Genomic DNA, 24130 nt, shown 5'->3' with positions numbered 1-24130 from the left:
AGGACAACATTATAACAAATTTCAAGATTTAATTGGCTTATATTAACAATTTGTGAATCAGGATGACATCTCCTCTAAAAATTTAGAAAATGTGCTCCAATGGCCATGGCAGAACAGCTGGTTTTTATAAGGTAGCTTGAACAGGGACAAGGAATACAAAAAGTAGACTATTTAACAACAGGTTATTTTCCTTATAAGGGTTAAAGCAGAAATTTGGTTATTATCTATGTCTTTTGATTTCTCTAGTCAGATAAGCAAGTTAATTTTGGGTTGGTGATATGGAACTTTAGCACCAGTGACTACATTTTAGTCTGTTGGGGCCTAGTGCAGGAGCTTAGTCCAAATCACTGACCTCCTATAAATTTTATTTAACATACCTGAAAGTCTTTTTTGATGAGCTCCATGCGGATATTAACAAATTGTGATTTATAAAATTGTATAATGAAATCTGTGAATATTTGGAAAATCTGTATAACTCCAATGACCGATAGTTTTGAGGAGTGTGAGCGTGTCATGATACTGAAAAATTTGAGCCGCCCCATGGATTATGACAGTAAATATGCAGTGTTATAAGAATACATAGAAGGCACATGTCCCAATCTTTCAGTCAGAGAGCATTGCCTTCTTAAAATATCCAAATATAATATTACACATTAGATTTTATCCCATATACTAAGTCCATGTCTTGAGACTTTTATTGCTCCCCGTTCATTTTTTTATTTATTGAAATTTTTTTTCTTCTTTATTCAGTTATAATTGATAACACTTGCATATATTTATGGTGTGATAAAACAATGTGATGTTTTGATATATCTACACAGTTTGAAATGTCAAGCCAATTCATGTCCATTTCTTGATCCCTAAAGGGGGATATTTTTTGTCACAGGTGGTATTTGAGAGCCACGTATGAATATTAAATACCCCTGATTTCGCATCAATGCCTTTTGAAACTAAGTGATACAACTCGTATTAGTTTCCTAGGGCTGCTGTAACACCACAGGAAGTGGTTGGCATAAAACAACAGAAATGTTTTCTTCCACAGTTCTAGGGGTTAGAAGTACAAAATCAAGGTATTGGCAGGGCCTCCAAAACCTGTAAGGGAAGATCCTTCTTTGGCTCTTCCAGCTTTTGGAAGCCCTGGCCTTCCTTGCCTTGTAGCGGTACAACTCTAAGCTCTGTTTTCATTTTCACACCGCCAGCTTCCTTCTCTTGGAACTTCGTCTCCTCTTTTTATAGGGACACAGTCATACTGGATTAGGGCCCACCCTAATGACTTCATCTTCACTTGATTATATTGCAAAGACTCTATTTCCAAATAAGGTCTCATTCACAGGTACCAGGGTTAGGACTTCATCATACTGTTTTGGGAGACACAATTCAACCCATAACATCATCTTAGCATTGAGAACATTGTCTTGATGAGCAGGAAATCAAGTGTAAGCATCAAATGAGACTTTTTGAGCCTGTAAGGACTGCATAGTACTCATTTATGTGGTTTATATAGTTCCTAGTATTGCTATTAGCAAACCTGAGCCTAATGAGAATGAAGATATGTAACAGTTTAAAAACAAATCAGCACCTACTTTATTATTATAAATTCTACTATACTTCCCTTTCTTCAGACTATATAGATAAATATTTTAAAGTTAATAATTCCTTAGTACTTACCTAGCAAAAAATTGTACCCTGTCTCGGAGACTGATTATTGGTGAGCATTATGGCTATTGTTTGCCTTTCTCTCATTCTGTTCCGGTGCAGAACCTGCCCTCTGTCTTCGGCAGTGGGAATGTGGCTACTTTGGGCCACTGTTAGTGCTTGGTCAAGATGGGCCCATGACCCGAGCTAGCCAATCAGTTCTTCCTTGGAATTTCTCTAACTGAAGACAGAGAGAAAAGTCACTCTCCTTTTCCTCTGGTGGAGAGAGCTGTGAGGTTATAATTCCAGAATGCTTATGGCGATGTTTCCTGCCACATAAAGAAAGCAAGTACCCATCAGGGAAAGTGAAATCAGTAGGTAGAGAGGAGCAGAGACTGGGAGGGACATGGAGAGCTGGAGAAAGGGCATAGGAATCCCCTCATCCAGCAATACCCTGCCCTTCCATCAGTTTAGTTATATAAGCTGATAATTTCTTCTTTCTTAATGTAATTATTCCAAATCAGATTACTGTCATTGCAAACTTCTGACTAACATAGCAGTTATTCTTGTTTCTCCAATGCCTAGGTTTGAAAAGAATGAATCAGAATTTAGTACTTTTTTATTATAAGAAAATCAGTAATAATCATATTCACACATAAGTTTTAAAATTATACATATATATACTTAAAAACCTATAGATTGTCCCCAGAATAACTACAAATTTAAAATTCTTAATAACTTTAATGCTGAAGTTATAGTAACTTCCAGGGTACCTATTTTTCTTATCCATTCCATTTGTATATCTTTATTTTATTTTTTTGAGAAAGTCTCGCTTTGTCACCCAGGCTGGAGTATAGTGGCTCAATCTCTGCTCACTGCAACCTCCGCCTCCCAGGTTCAAGCAATTCTCATGCCTCAACCTCCAAGTACCTGGGATTGCAGGCATGTGCCACCATGCCCAGCTAATTTTTGTATTTTCAGTAGAGACAGCATTTCTCCATGTTGGCCAGACTGGTCTGGAACTTCTGGCCTCAAGTGATCTGTCCACCTCAACCTCCCAAAGTGCTGGGATTACAGGCGTGAGCCCCTGCATCTGGCCTCCATTTGTATATCTTAACCCAATACTTTACATTGCATTTACAGTAAAACCTGATAATCTTATATTAAATATACCTCATAAAATATGATTTTATTCTTTTAGGAAAAATGTTCTAAAAGACCAACTAAAAAGAAAACTCCAAGGGATTATGCAGAATGGGATAAGTATGTTTTACATGTCTTTATATAAAATGTATCACTAAAAAAGTTATCTACCACAAAATACTGCAGTAATTTCTTAAATAATTATTATAAACCTGAACATGTCAAGAATACCAAATTACTTTAATAGAGTACTGAGAATATCTGGCCTCAGCCCTTTTGATGTTTTTTCAGTACATAAAAAACTACTATATCCTTTTTTTTAATATAAAACCAACCAAAAAAAAACTAATGTAATTTTTATACCCATCCAAACTATAAAAGAACAAAAATGTAAAATTGAGATAAGTTAGTCACATTTTAATTTCAAAGTTCTGACCAGTTTAGATTTGATTAACGTTTAAGCTCTCACTAAATTGTGTGTTTTCTTAAGAAGGAACTCAGATGACTTGAACTATAAAGTTACTGCATATCTTTGAATATGGATCCAAAGGCATACTTGTACAAATATAAGAATATCAATAATACATTTGTTTTCTTGCCTGTATTGTATTTCGTTTGGTTTTTATTGTTCTTTCATTTAAGATTTGACGTGGAAAAGGAATGTTTGAAAATTGATGAAGATTACAAAGAAAAGACGGTAATAGACAAGTCACACTTGTCTAAAATTGAGACAAGAATAGATACAGCAGGTAATTGGAGAAAAAATAATAATTTAGTAGTCTGTAAAGTTTTTGAATTATAATAAAAACTGTCAATCTAGAAGACATTGTCTTTGAGTACTGCACAGATTACCATGAAAAGCTTATGGATTTTCTCCGACAGTTGACCATTCAACAAATTTGCTTCTCTCTTTTACCCACTTAATTTTTAAATGTAGTAAGACTTTAAAATATAAACTTATTTTTCTTACTGTAATTCGTTTGTAATTCCTTTTTTTCCAATCCTCTTTTCCCTCCAAATTCCTCAAATTGTTTTCTATTTGCTTCAAAACAAAAAGATGGGGCAGTTTATTTGTTTTTGTTTGTAGTCAACAGATGAATGGCACCTATAAAGTAAAACAAAATCAATCATTAAAAAAATTCTGAATCCTCAAAACTTGTGAATGATTTAAAAAGAAAACATCACTAAGCTTAAGGAACCTTTTATTTTCTTTTGTTTATTTTATGATCTTTCTGCTCTCTTCTGCTTCTGTTAAAATAAGCATTCTTAGATTTAAACTTTAAAAATTCTGTTAAATTATATGTTTACATATAGCAGATAACATTTATTTCTAGGTCTAACTGAGAAAGAAAAGGATTTTCTTGCCATTCGTGAAAAGGAGAAAGGAAATGAAGCTTTCAACTCAGGAGATTATGAAGAAGCAGTGATGTATTATACCAGGTGAGCAGACGTTTGTTGTGGTTTAAACTTGCCTTTTAAAAAATGATAATGTCTTAATTGTTGAAACATAAATAAGCGAAAGTCTATGTCAGAATCTCTCAATGTATTGTACTTGTGATTTATCATATATTCACTTATGTTTCTCCTATTTTTTCTTTTTTTTTTTTTTGAGACGGAGTCTCGCTCTGTCGCCCAGGCTGGAGTGCAGTGGCGCAATCTCGGCTCACTGCAAGCTCCGCCTCCCGGGTTCACGCCATTCTCCTGCCTCAGCCTCCCGAGTAGCTGGGACTACAGGCGCCCGCCCCTGCGCCCGGCTAATTTTTTCTATTTTTAGTAGAGACGGGGTTTCACCATGGTCTCGATCTCCTGACCTTGTGATCCGCCCACCTCGGCCTCCCAAAGTGCTGGGATTACAGGCGTGAGCCACCACGCCCGGCCGTTTCTCCTATTTTTTCAATACTTTTCTCAAACCTTTAAGCTCCCACTCCACTCCTACTTTTGACAGAGGACGTAACTTCCTATCTTGCAGAGAAAATAGAAGCCATCTGACAGGAATTCAACAGAAGGCCCATATGATATAGAAGTGAATAACTTAGGTTCTACTGTAGACTGCCTGGATTTAATTCCAGTATTTGTGGTGCTCCTTCCTACCACAGGGCCTTTGCACATGCTGGGTCCTACATCAAAAATGCTTTTCCCATGGCTGATCTGAGTACAGTGGTGTTTACAACTAATTGATCACAACCAGATACAGATTTCCTTGTCCCTTCTCCACTCCCACCGTTTCACTTGACTAGCCTTTGAAAGAGAAAAGAAAATTAAGAAGAAAAAAATGCTCTTCCCTCCTCCCATTATCTAGTTAATTCTGATTTATCCTTCAGATCTTAGTCTTCACCTTACTTCTTTGGAGAAGTCTTACTTGACCTTCCAAACTAGGTTAAATCTCCATCCCACCCCACCCACTTCACCTCCCAATTTATAGGCTCTTATAGCAGTCTTACCTCTCCTTTGTAGCACTTGTCAGAAGTATAATTTAAGCTTGTGTGATTTGATAATAACTAGAATGTAAGATTTGTAAGAGCAGAACCCAATTGTCAAGGATTTTTACATCATCGTATCCCCAAGGCCCAACAAAGTACCTGGTTCATAGTAGCTGTTCAATAAGTATGTATATGAACTTCTGAAGTTCTTAACAGCCTATGAAAAGTAGACTAAGTTTTTAAAATGTTGTTACAGATAAACTGTTCTTATAGAATCACCAATGCCACCTTAGCCCTAAACTCTGTACAATCTTTTTTCCACCTTTGGAAATAAGATAGATTTTTTTCAATGTTGTTGATGTCTCTAAAGAAGTTTTCTCAGACTGTTTAAATGAAGACATGAGGTAAAGAGGATATACGATGGATCATTCATTCAGTACAGCCTCCCCTGTTCAGGCAGGTGGATGTCAGTCTTGATAACTGTTCTTTCTTTTCTTGTAGATTTATACCACAGAGTCTCTTGTCTATTACAGGTTGCAAAACTCTTTTCTTCTTTTATGAGGAATCATGTAGTTGAAGAATTAAAGCAGCATAGTATAATGGTTAATGGTTAAGGGAATTCAGACTACCACTTTCTGACCTTGGGCAGATTCTTTTTTTTTTTTTTTTTTTTTTTGAGACAGGGTCTCACTCTGTTATCCAGGCAAGAGTTCAGTGGTATGATCATAGCTCACTGCAGCCTCAAACTCCTGGGCTCAAGGGATCCTCCCACCTCAGCCTCCGGAGAATAGCTGGGACTACAGGTGTGAGCCACCACACGTGGATAATTTTCTCTTGTATTTTTTTGTAGAGACAGGCTCTCACTATGTTGCCCAGGCTAGTCTGGAACCCCTAGCCTCAAGCCATGCTCCCACCTTGGTCTCCCAAAGTGCTGAGATTACAGGGGTGAGCCACCATGCCTGGCTCCAAAAAATGTGTTTGGTATTTGATATTTGATGTTAACTGACATCAATGGTTTTTTTTAAGGTGATCTATAGGTATTTATCTTTTTCTACCTTCATTTTAATTCTAGTAACTAAAGCTCAGATTCCAGATATATGAGTATTTAAATTCTCATAATGCCTCTAAAGCCTGAGTTAACCTTAAGGCTATTAACTGGATGTTTAAGCATCTGTTTAAATATTGATTTAGTATGCTTATAGAATTGTATTTTATTATTTTTGATAATATAGGCTATATTTGTTTGCAAAGGTTGCTGTAACAAAGTACCACAGACTGAGCGGCTTAAACGAGAGAAATTTCTTTTCTCACACTTCTGGAGGCTGGAAGTTTGAGATCAAGATGCTAGTAGGGTTGGTTTTTTTCAAGGCCTCTCTCCTTGGCTTCTAGGTGGCTGTCTTCTCCCGGTGACTTTACAGTCTGTCCATACATGTATGTCCGAATATCTTCTTATTATAAGGAAACCACTTTTATGGGATCAGGGCCCCCTCTCATGACTTCATTTCACCTTAATTGGCTTTTTAAAGACCCTATCTCCAAATACAGTCATGTTCTGAGATACTGTGGGGTTAGTGCTTCAACATATGAATGTTGGTGGATACAATTCAGCCATTCAACAATTATACACAGGTTATAATTGTTTTATGTGTAACTTAAGCTGAATTTCTCTACGTTCTTGTGTTTACCTTAGGCTTGCTTGTTGCCAGTAACGGTTTCTTTTCTAGGAGCATATCGGCGCTTCCCACTGTAGTTGCCTATAACAATCGAGCTCAAGCAGAAATCAAATTACAGAACTGGAATAGTGCTTTTCAGGATTGTGAAAAGGTCTTGGAGTTAGAACCTGGAAACATAAAGGGTAAAAAAATTATAGAATTCTTTTACATTTACAGCAGGACCCATTAATAAAGACCATTCATAGATACTTGCAATGTTTACATTAAAAATATTTCAGATAAACTCAAATTTCTGTATGTGAATCACCAACTTCACAAAGTTGCCTTTAAGTTTAACTTGTAAGTTAAGTCCCTGATTATTTGTAAGGAAGTAGCTAATAATCCCAGAGGATTTAATAAAATACATATATATTTTTAAGAAGTATCTCAGTAAGCAAAAAACCAACAACAAAAATAAAAGAGAAGTATCTCGGCCAGGCACAGTGGCTCACACCTATAATCCCAGAATTTTGGGAGGCCGAGGTGAAATGATTGCTTGAGTCTAGGAGTTTGAGACCAGCCTGGGCAACACAGCAGAACCCTGTGTCTCAAAAAAAAAAAAAAAAAAAAAAAAAACTCAAGCTTGCATTTGAACATTCTCTTTATCAAAAAAAAAAAATAATAATAAGTATAACTTAATGTAGATTTTCTGTTATTTATAAATATAATAAAATTATAAGCCCACACTGGACCTCTAGAACCTTCTCCCAGCTTCTTTGTGGATATTTTCACCTAGGTGGCTGTATATAATTTTGTTTGTTTGTTTGTTTGTTTGTTTGAGACAGAGTCTCATTCTGTCACCGAGCCTGGAGTGCAGTGGCATGATCTTGGCTCACTGCAACCTCTGCCTCCTGGGTTCAAGTGGTTCTCCTGCCTCAGCTTCCCAAGTAGCTGGGACTACAGGCATGCACCACCACGCCTGGCTAATTGTTGTATTTTTAGTAGAGAGATGGGGTTTCACCATGTTGGCCAGGCTGGTCTCGAACTCCTGACCTCAGGTGATCCACCTGCCTCAGCCTCCCAAAGTGCTGGGATTACAAGCGTGAGCTACCGCTCCTGGCCTGTTTTTGTTTTGTTTTGTTTTGTTTTGTTTTGTTTTTGAGATAGGGCCTCACTGTGTCACCCAGCCTGCTGTGCACTGGTGCCATCTTGGCTTACTGCAACCTCCGCTTCCCAGTCTCAAGCAATCCTCCCACCTCAGCCTCCCAAGTAGCTGGGACTACAAGCATGTGCTACCACACCCGGCTAATTTTTTTTGTATTTCTTAAAGATGGGGTTTCACTATGTCGCTCAGGCTGGTCTCAAACTCCTGAGCTCAAGTGATCTGCCCACCTCGACCTCCCAAAGTGCTGGGATTACAGGCATGAGCCACTAAGCCTGGCTTGCTATAAATAATTTAATTTTCACTTTAAATTAATAATTTGAATAACTTAATTATAAATTAAATTTGTCCAAAAATGACTCTTTCTGCCAGAAACCTGCACTCTATTTTGATTCCCTGTCCCTGTGACTGACCACCTTGTCATGGTTCAGACCTGAAGTATGCAAATCAGACTCTATTCTCCTTTTCTGTTATCAAGAAGGAGTCATTCCAAGAGGGAGTGACATACATTATAATTGACACATTATATTTCTTTAAATTTTTATGGATTCAAAATAAATATAAACACTTTTTCACATGGAATGTATCCCTTTTTGCCTATAAACATGGTGGAGGTGGCAGAAGCCATGGGAGTGCTAAGGGGAAGCCTGGTGCATCACCTGCCACTGTCATTGTCATGGATTGCCCTCCATTTACCAATAAAGTCCTGTTGGGCCTGTGTTTTATGCAAGCTGGTCTCTGTCACAGAGTATGACTGGGCTCCCAGCTTTAGGCAGCAGCCCACTGAAGGTTTTGCCAATCCCATACCACTGCTCTGTCAGGCCCTGTGCCAAGCACTTTACGTGTATTAACTCTGTTAATTTTAACAAGTCTCGGCCGAGTGCAGTGGCTCATGTCTGTAATCCCAGCACTTTGGGAGGCTGAGGTGTGCAGATCACCTGAGGTTAGGCATTCGAGACCAGCCTGGCCAACATGGCAAAACTCCATCTCTACTAAAAATTAAAAAAAAAAAAAAAAAAAAAAAAAAAAAAAAAGGAGGGGTGTAGTGGCTCATGCTTGTAATCGCAGCACTTTGGGAGGCTGAGGTGGGTGGATCACTTGAGGCCAGGAGTACAAGACCAGCCTGGCCAATGTGGCGAAACCCCATCTCTACTAAAAACACAAAAAATTAGCTGGGCATGGTGGTAGGCACCTGTAATCCCAGCAACTTGGAAGGCTGAGGCAGGAGAATCACTGGAACCCAGGAGGCAGAGGTTGCAGTGAGCCGAGATCATGCCACTAGCACTCCAGCCTGGGCGACAGAATGAGAATACGTCTCAAAAAAACCTATAATACATTTTTAAAAAAATTAGCTAGACGTGGTGGTGGGCACTTGTAGTCCCAGCTTCTTGGGAGGCTGAGGCAGGAGAATTGCTTGAACCTGGGAGGCAGAGATTGTAGTGAACTAAGATCATGCCACTGCACTTCAGCCTAGGCAACAGAGCAAGACTGTTTCAAAAATAAAGAAAGAAAGAAGGAAAGAAGATGTTAGCATTAGGTAAAGCTGAGTTAAGGGACACAGGAACTCTCTGTACTATCTCTGCAACTTTTCTGTAAATCTCCAATTATTCCAAGATAAAAAGTTTTAGAAAAGGACAATCATTATGTCATGAATATTTCTTCATGGAAATTCCCTTCAGGAATCTGCGTAGCAATAGCATAGCTAAATTATATTTAAAGTGCAGTGCTACAACTTTAATTAAATTTAAAACAAAATGATTTATCATTTAGATTTTCATAGCTCATTCTAAGACTAAAATTCAAATTGGTCAAATTTATAATTATGTTTTAAAATAGCATATTAAAATATGCCAGATAAAATTTCACACCTTTCGGCCAGGTAGGTGGCTCATGCCTGTAATCCCAGCACTTTGGGAGGCTGGCGCAGGTGGATCATGAGGTCAGGAGATTGAGACCATCCTGGCTAACATGGTGAAACCCCGTCTCTACTAAAAATACCAAAAAAAATTAGCTGGATGTGGTGGCATGAGCCTGTAGTCCCAGCTACTTGGGAGGCTGAGGCAGGAGAATCGCTTGAACCCCGGAGGCGGAGGCAGTGAGCCGAGATTGTGCCACTGCACTCCAGCATGGGCAACAGAGCAAGACTCTGTCTCAAAAAAAAAAAAAAAAAAAAAAAATTCCCACTTTTCAGAATTACCAAACTTGATTCTTTTTCAAAGTAATGACGTATTACACCAAGTTCTCCTTATATAATAGTTAATGATGAGTCTAGAGAGGCATTCATTGTCAGTATTAAATAATAATCAAATTATACATTGAAATGTACCAAAAAAATCAAATACGAATTATCAAAGTGCTTAATTTCTGGACCTAACTGACTTAATCATCAGGATTCTCTCAGTTCCCTGTGCTAAGTAACTCCTTCTAATCATTTTAAGGATTGCTATACAGATGTCACTAATGAGCCATATTCTGAGCTAGATGCTGGTCAGTAACACACTATTTTTTTTTGTTGTTTTGTTTTGGAGACAGAGTCTTGCTCTGTCACCCAGGCTGGAGTGCAGTAGCACAATCTTGCCTCACTGCAACCTCCACCTCCCAGGCTCAAACAATTCTCCTGCCTCAGTTTCCCAAGTAGCTGGGATTACAGATGTGTGCCCCCACACCCAGCTAAAATTTTTTTGTATCTTTAGTAGAGATGGGATTTTGCCGTGTTGGCCAGGCTGGTCTTGAACTCCTGGCCTCAAGTGATCCGCCCACCTCAGGCTCCCACATTGTTGGGATTACAGGCGTGAGCCACTGTGCCTAGCCAATATACTAAATTTTGATAAGGGATTCTATGTTTTCAAAAAGTGGCAAAATAATACTCACCATAATTATAAGAAGGAAAGGATTATTATCAGTGAAAATCATTCCGATATTGCAATACAATGTGTTGCCTGTGAAGGGTTGAGGTATGAAATCTCTTAGTCCTTGGAAACACTGGCAGGGCCTGGGGCTGCCAGAGGGCCAGAGGGTTGTTATAGAGGGGACAGTTGCCTGATGCAGCCTCTCTTATGTACCTCAGTGTCATCTCCTATGTGTGTATCAACATGAAAATGGGTGTAGTTGAGCTTTGGGTAATTACATCATAAAGTATTCTGTGCTGCTCATATTCTTCCACTTGCAAAATATGTTGCAACCATAATGCCAAATATTAAAAAACACACCTTTTATTCTGGTAAATTTTCAGCTCTTCTGCGTCGTGCTACTACATATAAACATCAAAACAAGCTCCAGGAAGCTATAGAAGATTTGAGTAAAGTACTGGATGTTGAGCCTGATAATGAGTTGGCCAAGGTAAGTGCAGAAAGTGATTTCTCACCTAATTCTGTAGTTGGCTGTTTCTGTATTTATTTTAAAGTGGTATCAATCTTGCCAAACAAATTATGTTGAAGATTAGGTCACAGCTTTAAAAGGTAGGTATGTTCTAGACACCCCAAAACGTTAACATCTATTTGAAGTGGAAGAAAGCAGAATCTTAACTTTTTTTTCAAAACTATAAACCTTCCTCTGAAAGACAAATATCAATTTTTCTTTTTCATATATGCTGGGTGTGGTAGCTCACACCTATAATCCCAGAACTTCAGGAGGCTGAGGTGAGAGGATTGCTTGATCCCACAGGTTTAAGACTAGACTGGGCAACCTAGTGAGACCTCGTCTCTATATTTTAAATAAACAAACAGCATATGTAGCATGATTTCATTTGTGTAAAACTATACATCTCTGTGGGTATATATGCATAGAAACATCTAGAAAGATGATTATCAAAATGTTAATAGTAGTATCTGAGTAGCAAGATTTTAGGTGTTTTTTTCTTTATTTTTTATACTTGTTACACTGGTTTTTTTGTTTATTTGTTTTGTTTTTGTTTTTTTACAGTGGACATGTATGATTACAATCAGACAAAGGCCACCCCAAAAAAAGCCGTGTCTTAGTTGTATTCTTTTTTCAACATCTTTATGTTTTTACCTGAAAGAATGGTTATATTTATTATTAAAGGAAAATATTTTGTTTAATATGGTGATTATGTTGCAGAAAACCTTGTCAGAGGTTGAAAGAGATCTGAAAAATTCTGAAGCTGTATCTAAGACTCAAACCAAAGGCAAAAGGATGGTTATTCAGGAAATAGAAAACTCTGAAGATGAAGAAGGAAAAGACAGCGGAAGAAAACATGAAGATGGCAGTGGAGATAAGAGTAAAATATCTTTTCTATTTAGGTTATGTAAAAAACTGCCTTTTTATATGATGAGCTGGCTCAGTTTTTCTATTTGTACAGAAATTCGTAATCTACCAAAGTTTTTCTAGCTTTGCCTTGTAAATTCACAAGCCAGCTTCGCTCATCTTTTTCTTAATACAGCTTGACAGAATCTCTCAAACCCATTTTCCTTCTTAACCTGTCACCTTTTTCTAGTGCTCAGTTTAATTCCTGGTCACCACCTTTAAATGTAAATGACTGTGTTCATATGACACAAACCATTTGCAAGTTAACCTTAAATATCTCTCTCTGATAATTGTTTTGTATGTATCTTCTTGACTGCAAACAAATGTGTTGGTTTCAAAACAGGTATGGGTAGCCCCATTTATATGCTCAAAAATATTTTAAATATGCAAAAGAAATAAGTATAATTTAACACTTGAAACAATATTTTAAGAGAATCTAGACTAGATAAAGCGTTATCTTCATAATATAAAACATCAAAAGTTATGTCAACTTTGAGGGGAAAGATTTGCCTCGTCACTTGACAAGGGACATAAAAACTTTTCCCTCCGTCAGCTGGGTGTGGTGGTTTACACCTGTAATCCCAGCATTTTGGGAGGCCGAGGCGGGTGCATCATGACGTCAGGAGTTCAAGACCAGCCTGGCCAACATGGTGAAACCCTGTCTCTACTCAAAATACAAAAATTATCTGGGTGTGGTGGCATGCACCTGTAATCCCAGCTACTCAGGAGGCTGAGGCAGGACAGTGGCTTAAACCAGGGAGGTGGAGGTTGTGGTGAGCCAAGATGGTGCCACTGTACTCCAGCCTGAGCAATAGAGTGAGACTCCATCTCAAGAAAAAAAAACAAAAAAAACTTTTCCCTCTTTCTTGAGAACACCTGAGCAACCGGCAGGGGCAGGGCAGTGGAGGGGGGAGATAGTATCAATTTTGAAAATCATTCACAAGTAAAAATCAACTTGTAAGTAATTTGACAGAATATTCTAATTTTGAGAGAGATACAAAATGTTCAGTTCAGTCCATTTGAAAAATAAAGAACAAGTTTTAATTTTTTTACATGACAAAAAATAATGTAATGTATACACTTCAGATTAAAATACAATCAGTTAAGATAGGATAAAGACAAAGGAACAGAAAGGGAGGGAGGGAGAAAGAGGAAGACAATCAGAGAGGTGAGAAGGAAGAGAGAACATAAAAAGGATTCAAAAGGGAGAAATTAAGGTAACCAGTTTTTCAAGGATTCAGGCTTGCCTTTTAGCCAGATTGTAAATACGATCTGGCAGCAAATCTTCTTAGGGTTTATATTTAGCTTTGCATGATTAACCATATGTCTTACAGTTAAAGGAAATAATTTTAAATCTTATCTGAAGTGAGATGAAGTATAAGCTATATTAATTCCTGTTATTTTAAAATTATTAAAAAATTTTATATATAGTAAAAATGGACCTTTTGAATATACAGTTCTAATACATGTATGGTTTCATGTAACCATCACCATAGTCAGGATACAGAACAATTCTACCATCCAAAAAGGCCTTCTTGCTGTCCTTTCAGTGAAACCCTTCCCTCACCCCAGCTCTTCTCTGTTCCTATAGCTTTACCTTTTCTAGAATGTCATATAAATGGAACTGGAAAGTATGTCACGTTTTTAGTCTAGCTTCCTTCACTTAGCATGTCACTGAGATTCATTCATGTAGCTGCATGTACCACTGGCTCATTCCTTTTTATTGCTGAGTAGCATTCCATTAATAGTTATACCAAAGTTTATACATTCATTTATTCAAGGACATTCGGGTTATTTCCAGTATTCGGTAATTATGAGTAAACACTGCTATAAACACTCATGTGCAGGTTTTTGTGTAAACATATGTTTTCATTTCCCCTGAGTAAATACCTAAGAGTGGGACTGCTGGTCCATACGGCAAGTATATGTTTAACTTTATTGGAAATTGCCTGACTCTTTTCCAGAGTGGCTATACCATTTTGCGTTGCCATTAGTAACATATGAGAGTTCTAGATGCTTCTCATCCTTGCCATCATTTGGTATTGGCATTTTTTCCCCTTTTTACCCATTCTATTAGGTGTACAGTGGTTTCTCATCAGTTTTAATTTGCATTTTCCTGATGAGAATCTTTGTATGTGTTCACTTACCATCTCTATATTGCTTTTAGTGAAGTGTCTCTTGAAATTATTCCACCACTTTTCAAAAATTGGGTTGTTGTTTTCTACTGTTAAGTCCCGAGAATTCTTTTTATAATCTTGATGAAAGGTCTTTCTTATGTATGAGATTTGAAAAATTTTTTTGTCTGTAGCTTTTTTCATTCTTTTAACAGTCTTTTACAGAGCAAAGGTTTTTTCATTTTGTAGAAGTACAATTTATCCAATGTTTTAAATGGACTGTGCTTTTGATGTTATATCTATGAACACTTTGCCTAAATCAAAGTCATGAAGATTTTCTTAGAAGTTTTTCTTTTTCAGAGATAGGGTCTTGCTCTGTTGTTCAGGCTGGAGTGCAGAGGTGTGATCATAGCTCACTGCAGCCTCAACCGCCAGGGCTCAAGTGATCCTGCCTCAGGCTCTCAAGCAGCTAGGACTATAGCTGAGTGCCATCATATCTGGCTAATTTTTAAAAATTATTTAGGCCAGGCGCAGTGGCTCACGCCTGCAATCCCAGCGCTCTAGGAGGCTGAGAGGGGTGGGTCCCCTGAAGTCAGAAGTTCAAGACTAGCCTGGCCAACATGGTGAAACCCCATCTCTACCAAAAATACAAAAGTTAGCCAGGCATGGTAGTGTGTGCCTGTAGTCCTAGCTACTTGGGAGGCAGAGGCAGGAGAATCGTTTGAACCCGGGAGGCGGAGGTTGCAGTGAGCCAAGATTGCACCACTGCACTCCAGCCTGGGTGATAGAGAGACTCTATCTCAAACAAAAACAAAAACAAAACAAAGCAAACAAATGAACAAAAATTATTTGTTGTAAAGACAAGGTCTTGCCATGTTGCCTAGGCTGGCCTCAACCTCCTGGGCTCAAGCGATCCTCCTACCTCAACCTCCCAAAGCACTGGGATTAGAGAAGTAAGCCACTGTACCTGGTCTGTTTTCTGAAACCATTTGTTGAAAGCTATCTTTGCTCCTTTGAATTGCCTATGCACCTTTGTAAAAGATTACATTTGTATAACCAGTTAGTAGAATCACTCCATTCTGTTCCATTGACCTATGTGTCTATCACTTCATCAATACCACACTGTCTTGATTAACACAGATTTGCAGTTAAGTCTAAAATCAGGTTGTGTGATTTTTTTTTTCAGCTTTATTTTTCTTTTTCAGAATTGTTTGGCTGTTCTAGTTCCTTTGCCTTCACACATCGTTTTCATTTTAATTTTTCTGAGACAGGGTTTTGCTCTGCTGCTCAGGCTAGAATGCAGTGATGAGATCACGGCTCACTGTAGCCTTGACCTCCTGGGCTCAGGCAATCCTCCTGCCTCAGTCTCCTGACTGAGACTGCATGTGTGTGCCACCACACCTGGCTAATTTTTAAAATTATTTGTAGAGATGAAGTCTCCCTGTGTTGCCCAGACTGTTCTCAAACTCCTGGGTTCAAGCCATCCTCCCGCCTTAGCCCCCCAAATTGCTGGGATTATAGGTGTAAGCCATCGTGCATGGCCACACATAGTTTTAAAATCAGTTTTTTTCTGTTATATTTTCCTTTTTTTCCCCTAGGATATAGATTCTGAATATTTTACTTTTTATGGTCTGCATTCCTCCCATTTCTCTTAATTCAATTATATTTATTTATCATATGAAATTACTTAACAATGACTTATATTTGGTGACTATTTTACCACAAGTCTTTGTGTGGGCCAGGCACTGTGGCTCATGCCTGTAATCCCAGCACTTTGGGAGGCCAAGGTGGGTGGATGGCTTGAGTGCAGGAGTTCAACATGGCAAAACCCTGTCTCTACAAAAAATACAAAAACTAGCTGGGTGTGTAGCACACTCCTGTAGTCCCAGCCACTCAGGAGGCTGAGGCAGAAGAATTGCTTGAGCCCAGAAGGTAGAGGTTGCAGTGACCTGAAATCACGCCACTGTAAAAAAAAAAAAAAAAAAAGTCTTGTATTTTTAGTCATTGTAAAATACAAGAGATTTTCCTCTATATATCATTATATAAAGATCTACGATAGAATATAATAATAGTATGGCAGATATAAAGGAGTAAAATTGGTCTTTCTCTATTTAAAAAAAGTCATCCAAAAAAATTAGCCAGGCATGGTGGTGCATGCTTGTAGTCCTAGCTACTTGGAGGCTGAGGCAAGAGGATTGCTTGAACCCAGGAGTTTGAGGCTGCAGTTAGCCATGATCATGCTACTGCACTTCCATATGGGTGACAGCAAGACTCCCATTCTCAGGGGGAAAAAGTCATGCTGGGAATTTGATTGAAATGGAACTGAATTTATAGATCACTTTGGAGGAGTAATGACATTGTGACTATATTGCATTTTCTAATCTATGAACATGGTATGTCTCTCCATTTATTTAGGTCCTCTTTGATTGCTTCCATTAGTGTTTTTTGTTTTGCAGCATACAGATACTACACAGGCTTTGACAGATTTATACTTCAGTATTTTAGCTTTCTGAAGTTATCGTAAATCATATTTTTAAAAATTTTATAAAATTGAAAATTCAGTTGTTCATTACTAGAATATAGAAATATAATTGATTATTTTCTAGGTTGATCTAGCACAATCTGGCTAATTCACTTATAAGTTCTAGGATCCTTTTTGTAGATTCTTTGGAATTTTCTTCATAGACAATTATGTTGTTTGCAAATAAGGTGAGTTTTATTTTTTCATTTCTTCTCTCTCTTGCTCTCTCTTGCTTTATTGCACTGAAGTGAACATATGTGTCTTGTTTTCAGTCTTAGAGGGCAAGCATTTAGTCTTACCAGTAAGTTTGATGATAAGTGTTGGGTTTTGATAGATGCCCTGTATCAACTTAATGAAGTGGCCTTCTGTTTCTAGATGGTTGGGAGTTTTTATCTTGAATTGATGTTGATTTTTTAAATGCTTTTTTTTTTTTTTGGCATCAGTTGATTTGGTCATATAGTTTTCTTCTGTTGTCTGTTAATATATTCGATATGAGATATATTGAACTATAGTTTTTATTCCTTTTTTCTTTACTTTTTCATTTTAAAAACCTGGTTTTGGTATCAGGACAATGCCAACCTCATAAGATGAGTTGGAATGTGCTTCCTCTACTTCTATTTGTGCAAGAGATTGCATAGAATTGATATATATATGTTTTAAATGTTTGGTAGAATTTGCCAGCGAAGCCATGCAGGACTGAAGTTTGTTTTGTGAAATATTCTGAATTAAGAATTTTATTTCTAAATGGATGCCGGTGGCTCATGCCTGAAATCCCACCACTTTGGGAGGCTGAGGCAGGAGCTTGAGGCCAGAAGTTTGAGACCAGCCTGGTCAACATAATGAGATCGCATCTCTTAAAAGAAAAAAAAAAGAAAAAAAGGAAGAAGGAAGGAAGGAAGGATGGAAGGAAGAACTTGACTTTTTTCATAGATATGCAACTATTCAGGTTATCTGTTTTTTCTTAGCTGAATCCTGGTAGTTTGGTAGTTTCAAGGAATTAGTCCATTTCATTCCAGTCGTTGAGTTTATCTACATAAGAGCTGTTCATAGTACTCCCTTGGTATTTTAATGTCTGGTAGGTCTGTAGTGATCTCCCCCTTTTTGATATTAGTAATTTGTATTTTATTCCTTTTTCAAACTGGCTAGAGGTTTAGCTATGTATATTGATGTTTTCAAGGTAACAGCTTTTGTTTCATGGATTTTTCTCTGCTTTAAAATTCTTTTTTTCAATTTCATTGATTTTTACTCTTTATTATATTCTTCCTTCTGCTTGTTTTTATGTTCATTTGCCTCTCTTTTTCTTTTTTTCGTTTTGAGATGGAGTCTCGCCATATCACCCAGGCTGGATTCGAGCTCCTGGGCCAAAGATTCTCCCACCTCAGGCTCCAGAGTAACTGGGACTATAGGCATGCCACCACACTCAGCTTGCTCCTCTTTTTATAAGATAGTTTCTCAAGACAGAAGCCTGGAATATTTATTTGAGAATTTCTCCTCCGACTATGAGCATTGGATGCTGTAAGTTTCTTTCTGATACAAAGAATATAATTTTTAAGCTAGGCACAGTGGCATGCACTCATAGTCCCAGGAAGCTCAGGAGGCTGAGGATTGCTTAAGGCCAGAAGTTCAATCCCAGCCTGGGCAACATAGCCAGACCCCATCTTTTTTTTTTTTTTTTAGAAAAATAATATAATATAAATTTTAAGACCAGTAAGTTCCCTTTTATCAGAAAAGTAAATTGAGATTAAGTAGAATAAATAGCCAGAAACTCAGACATAATCTTTTCATCCTAAAATGAAATGAAATCAATCGAACTAGTTTACATTCACCTCTAGTTACATTGAACTAGTTACATTCAGACAAGTTACATTGTTTGATACAGTGTGAAAAGAGGTGCTAGAGCCTTGGACACAAGAGAAGCAACCTGAGTCACTTTTAGGAAAATCATGTTAAAGCCCAGAGGAAAGTTATCAGGTTGGAATCTTTACATGTGGTTCTCCATCTCATCACATTCCAGGAAAGAATTCTCAGTCATTATGGGGTATGTTCCATGACCGTGGAAAAAGGCAGCAATTTGTGTTTTGTAACCTTGGCTGGTAATGCTGTCCCTTTATGAACTCCACTCAGGTTGGCCAGGCCCAGTTCATCCCGACTGGGGTATTACATAACTGATGGATTTAATTTAACAACTGACAATTACTGAGCACCTGCTCTGTGTCAGGTACTGAGATAAGACAATTGATAGGCTTTCTTTGCCTCTCCTTCTAAGGGCCAGTATTAACAAATTGCCTATTGGCCAGGATGATTACACCTGGGGATTTGAGTTCATGGACTTTTTCCTGGAAGCTCCCTATCTGTTTGCCTTCACTAGTAGAGATCATTTAGAAGGAAGAAGTGGCCATCACCATACAGCTGTAGCTGTCAGAGAGTTTGGTATTTATTCCATCTATCTCCTTACAGAGACGCAATCAGAGGAAAGTGAGCATCTACCCTCCCTTGCAGTGTTCTTGGTATTCCTACTTAAAAATGAAAGCTAAGAAAATTAAACAGTCACTCACAAACAGAAGAATAAAACATAGATCAGTATTTCTCTCGTCCTAGAACCGGCAGGATCAGGAGGGTGGAAGTTGGAGATTTCCAGGAGTTCAAACCATCAACAAAATCATAAAGAGAAAGGTGAATAATTTTGATTAGTGAAAATGAAAAACATGTATATGTTAGGTGCCGTAAAAAAACTAAAAGACAAATGACAAACTAGGAAAGATGGCAAAGGGTTGATAACCTTATAATATGAAAAGTTTCTACAAAATAAGAAAAAGATGACGTGCTAGTACAAAACTGGGCAAAGCATACAAACAGACAAATCACTAATGAAGAAATAGAAACGATCAATAAACTTTGTATTACTCATAAAAATGAAAATTAAATAGATTCTTTTTCTTTCCTATCAAATTGGCTGAGATAGAAAAAAAATAGTACCCTTTGTTGTCAAAAGTGAGGTAAAATAAGCATTAAAAATATTTTAATATAATTCATATATAGTAAAATCCATCCTTTTCAAATTCAGTGAATTTTAGTAATATTCACAAAGTTGTACAACTATCACCACGATCTAATTTCAGAACATTTTTATAAAGAAATTTCATACCTATTGGCAGTTACTGCCCATTTTACCCTTCCCAGGGCCCCTGGCAACCACTAGTCTACTTTTATTTGTATGGATTTGCTTATCCTGAGTATTTCATACCAATGGGATCATAGTATATAGCCTTTTGTATCTGTCTTTCACTTAACATAATGTTTTCAAGGTTCATGTGTGTTGCATCTTGCATTAGTACTTCATTCCTTTTTCTGTAGAAATAATATTCCATTGTGTAGATAATACCAGATTTTCTTTATTCACCAGTTGCTGGACCTTTGGGTCGTTTCCACTTTTTGGCTGTTATGAATAATGCTGTCGTGAACGCTCATGTACAGATTTTTGTTTGAACAGATGTTTTAGATTTTCTTGTGCATTATTTGGGAGTGGAATTGCTGGGTGATATACTGTGTTTAACTTTGAGGAAATGCAGACTATTTTCCAAAGTGGCTATCCCATTTTACATTCCCACCTGCAATAAGCGTTCCAATTTCTTTACATATTTGCCAGCACTTGTTATTGTCTGCCTTTTTGTTTAAAAGCCATCCTAATGGGTATGTAGTGGTAGCTCCTTATGGCTTTGATTTGCATTTTCCTAAGAACTAATTATGTTGACTGTCTCTTCAATCCCTATTGGCTATTTGTATATCCTCTTTGGAGAAATGTCTATTCAAGTTCTTTGCTTTTTTTTTTTGAGATGGAGTTTCGCTCTTGTTGCCCAGGCTGTAGTACAATGGCATGATCTCGGCTCACTGCAACCTCCGCCTCCCAGATTCAAGCAATTCTCCTGCTGCAGCCTCCCGAGTAGCTGGGATTACAGGCTCCCACCATCACGCCCGGCTAATTTTTTGCATTTTTAGTAGAGATGGAGTTTCACCATGTTGGCCAGGCTGGTCTCGAACCCCTGATCTCAGGTGATCTACCTGCCTTGACCTCCCAAAGTGCTGGGATTACAGACGTGAGCCACCGCGCCTGGCCTCTTTGCCCATTTTTAATTGGGTTATTTATCTTTTTATTGTTGAGTTGTAAGCATTTTTTATACATTCTAGATACTAGACCCTTATTAAATATGATTTGCAAATACTTTTCCCATTCTGTGGGCTATCTTTTAAGTTTTTTGATAATTTCCTTTGATGTACAAGTTTTTAATTTTTATATGAAGTCCAATTTATCTAATTTTTTTCAGAGCCCCCCTTAAGAAAGATTTTTTTCAGGTATTTTTTCTTTTGTTGCTTGTACTTTTGATATCATATATAAGAATCCATTGTCAAATCCAAGGTTTAAATATTTACTCCTGTGTTTTCCCCTTCCTTCCTTCCTTCCTTCCTTCCTTCCTTCCTTCCTTCCTTCCTTCCTTCCTTCCTTCCTTCCTTCCTTCCTTCCTTCCTTTTTTTAGAAAAGGTCTCTCTCTGTTGCCCAGACTGAAGTGCAGAGTGGCACAATCATAGCTCACTGCAGCCTCTAACTCCTGGGCTCAAGTGATCCTCCTACCTCATCCTGAGTAGCCTGGACTACAGACACATGGCACCATCCCTGCTTAATTTTTTCATTTTTATTTTTTGTAGAGACAGGGGTCTCATTATGTTGCTTAGGGTGGTCTTGAACCCCTGGGCTCAAGACATTCTCCCATCTCAGCCTCCAAAAGTGCTGGGATTACAGATATGTAATGGGGTGATTGACCTGGACTCTCAAAATGAAATCAGTCTACTCCACAGTGGAGGTAAGGAAGAGTATGCATGGAATGCAGGAGATCCATGAGGGCGTCTCTTAGTATTACTATGTCCTCTGATTAAGGTCAATGGGAAACTGCAACAACCCAATCCAGCCAGGACTACAAATGTCCCAGACCCTTCCGGAATGAAGGTTTGGGGCACTCCATCAGAAAAAAACCCAAGACCTGCTGAGGTGCTTACTGAAGGCAAAGGGAATACAGAATGGGTAGTAGAAGAAGGTAGTCAATACCAGCTATGCCCACGTGACCAGCTGCAGAAATGGGGACTGTAATTGTCATGAGTATTCTCTCCTTTTGTTAAAAACATGTTTGTGCAGGTATACATTTGTACTAAGAAAATGTCTTCATTTTATTTCCTTTTTCCTTTATCATGTGACATAAGATTGACTTCATATCAGCATTTAAGTATTATTCACTTTATGTTATAGTATTTGGGTTGGGGATTGGTGCATTTCTGGTTGTACAAAGGACAGTTGTATTATGTTAGGTATAATTATGACCTTATTATTGTCTTTATTTGAAGATTATGTATAATCTTGGGAAATGTATATGGGTTCAGGTTGACAAGGGGTGGTTGTTATGGTTAATACTGTCAACTTGATTGAATTGAAGGATACAAAGTATTGATCCTGGGTGTGTCTGAGGGTGTTGCCAAAAGAGATTAACATTTAAGTCAGTGGGCTGGGGAAGGCAGATCCACCCTTAATCTGGTGGGCACAATCTAATCAGCTGCCAGCGAATATAAAGCAGGCAGAAAAACATGAAAAGGAGAGACTGGCCTCCCAGCCTACATCTTTCTCCCGTGCTGGGTGCTTCCTGCCCTCGAACATCACATCACACTCTGAGTTCTTCTGTTTTGAGACTTGGTCTGGCTCTCCACGCTCCCCAAGCTTGCAGACAGCCTATTGTGGGACCTTGTGATTGTGTAAGTTAATACTGAATAAACTCCTCTTTACATATATATATCCTATTAATTCTGTCCCTCTAGAGAGAACCCTGACTAATATATCATTAAAGTGAGACCCTGTCTAAAAAAAAAGAGAGAGAAAAGAGAGCCCTTTGATTTTATTTTTTCAGGATCTTTTTGGCTATTCTGAATTCCTTTCAATTTTGTATGAATTTAAGAATTGTCTTTTCCATTTCTGCAAAAAGTTTTGATAGGATTGTGTTGCATCTGTAGATTGCTTTGAGTAGTATTGACATTTTAACCTTAATAACAATAAGTCTTCCTATCCATGATTACAGGATATATTTCCATTTATTCAAGTCATTTAAAAAATTTCTTAAAGTAATACTTTTATCTCCTTGGTTAAATTTATTCCTAGATATTTTATTCTTTTGGATGCTATTATAAATATAATTGTTTCCTTGATTTCCTTTTTGCTCTGTTGACTGCTAGTGTATAGAAACACTGATTTTGGCTTGTTGATCTTGTACCCTACAACTTATACCCTACAACTTAGCTGAATTTGTTTATTGCTCTAGGTTTTTTTTTTTTGGTGGGGGTGGTGAAGAGGGGTGGATTCTTTTTTTAAATATAAATAGGATCATATAATTATGAATAGAGATAGTTTTCTTTTCTTTTTTCTTTTTTTTTTTTTTTGAGGCGGAGTCTCGCTCTGTTGCCCAGGCCGGAGTGCAGTGGCCAGATCTCAGCTCACTGCAAGCTCCGCCTCCCGGATTTACACCATTCTCCTGCCTCAGCCTCCTGAGTAGCTGGGACTACAGGCGCCCGCCACCTCGCCCGGCTAATTTTTTGTATTTTTTAGTAGAGACAGGGTTTCACTGTGTTAGCCAGGATGGTCTCGATCTCCTGACCTCATGATCCGCCCGTCTCGGCCTCCCAAAGTGCTGGGATTACAGGCTTGAGCCACCGCGCCCGGCCGATAGTTTTATTTTCTTTCCAATTTGGATGCCTTTTATTTCATTTTAGTGCCTAATTGATCAGTCTACAACTTTTAGTGCAGTGTTGAATAGCCGTGGTGAAAATGGGCATCCTTGTCTTGTTGATGATGTTTAGGGGAAAGCTTTCATTACTTTTATCTTTGAATGTGATGTTGGCTCTGGGTTTTTCATAAATATGCCTTATTATGTTGAGGAATTTCACTTCTATTCCTAGTTTTCTGAGTTTTTATTTTTTTTTTTTAATCATGAAAGCATGTTGGATTTTGTCATGCCTTTTCAGCATCAATTGTGGGATCATGTATGCAATTCTTTACTTTTTCTGTTAATGAGGTGTGTTGGCATTGATTGATTTTCTAATGCTGAACTATCTTTGTATTCCTGGGATAAATCCCACTTGGCCATGGGGTATAATCCATTCAGTATGCTGTTGAATCTGTTTGCTAGTAT

General features: G+C 37.9%; 2 protein-coding genes across 9 annotated transcripts in view; one reads left to right on the top strand and one right to left on the bottom strand.

The window, feature by feature from the left end:
• Positions 1-24130, top strand: part of LOC105476063 (sperm associated antigen 1) — a 78938-nt gene that overhangs the window by 23199 nt on the left and 31609 nt on the right. For all 6 annotated transcript variants that reach the window (XM_011731696.2, XM_011731693.2, XM_011731695.2 and 3 more), the window contains exons 5-10: positions 2837-2898; positions 3421-3527; positions 4113-4218; positions 6923-7053; positions 11245-11351; positions 12090-12249. In XM_011731696.2, coding sequence (XP_011729998.2) covers positions 2837-2898; positions 3421-3527; positions 4113-4218; positions 6923-7053; positions 11245-11351; positions 12090-12249 — 673 coding nt within the window. The remainder of the gene's footprint in view (positions 1-2836; positions 2899-3420; positions 3528-4112; positions 4219-6922; positions 7054-11244; positions 11352-12089; positions 12250-24130) is intronic.
• The window catches only part of LOC105476058 (ring finger protein 19A, RBR E3 ubiquitin protein ligase), a 116157-nt gene continuing 98925 nt past the window's right edge, over positions 6899-24130 (bottom strand). Inside the window, exon 12 of one of the 3 annotated variants that reach the window (XM_071067950.1) lies at positions 6899-7038. In XM_071067950.1, coding sequence (XP_070924051.1) covers positions 7007-7038 — 32 coding nt within the window. In that variant the 3' untranslated portion in view covers positions 6899-7006. The remainder of the gene's footprint in view (positions 7039-24130) is intronic. The other 2 variants (XM_071067952.1, XM_071067949.1) reach the window with 2 other exon arrangements.

The sequence above is a fragment of the Macaca nemestrina genome, chromosome 8 (genome assembly GCF_043159975.1).
Source record: "Macaca nemestrina isolate mMacNem1 chromosome 8, mMacNem.hap1, whole genome shotgun sequence".
Lineage (NCBI taxonomy): Eukaryota > Metazoa > Chordata > Mammalia > Primates > Cercopithecidae > Macaca > Macaca nemestrina.
This window is presented reverse-complemented; position numbering and strand designations above follow the sequence as displayed.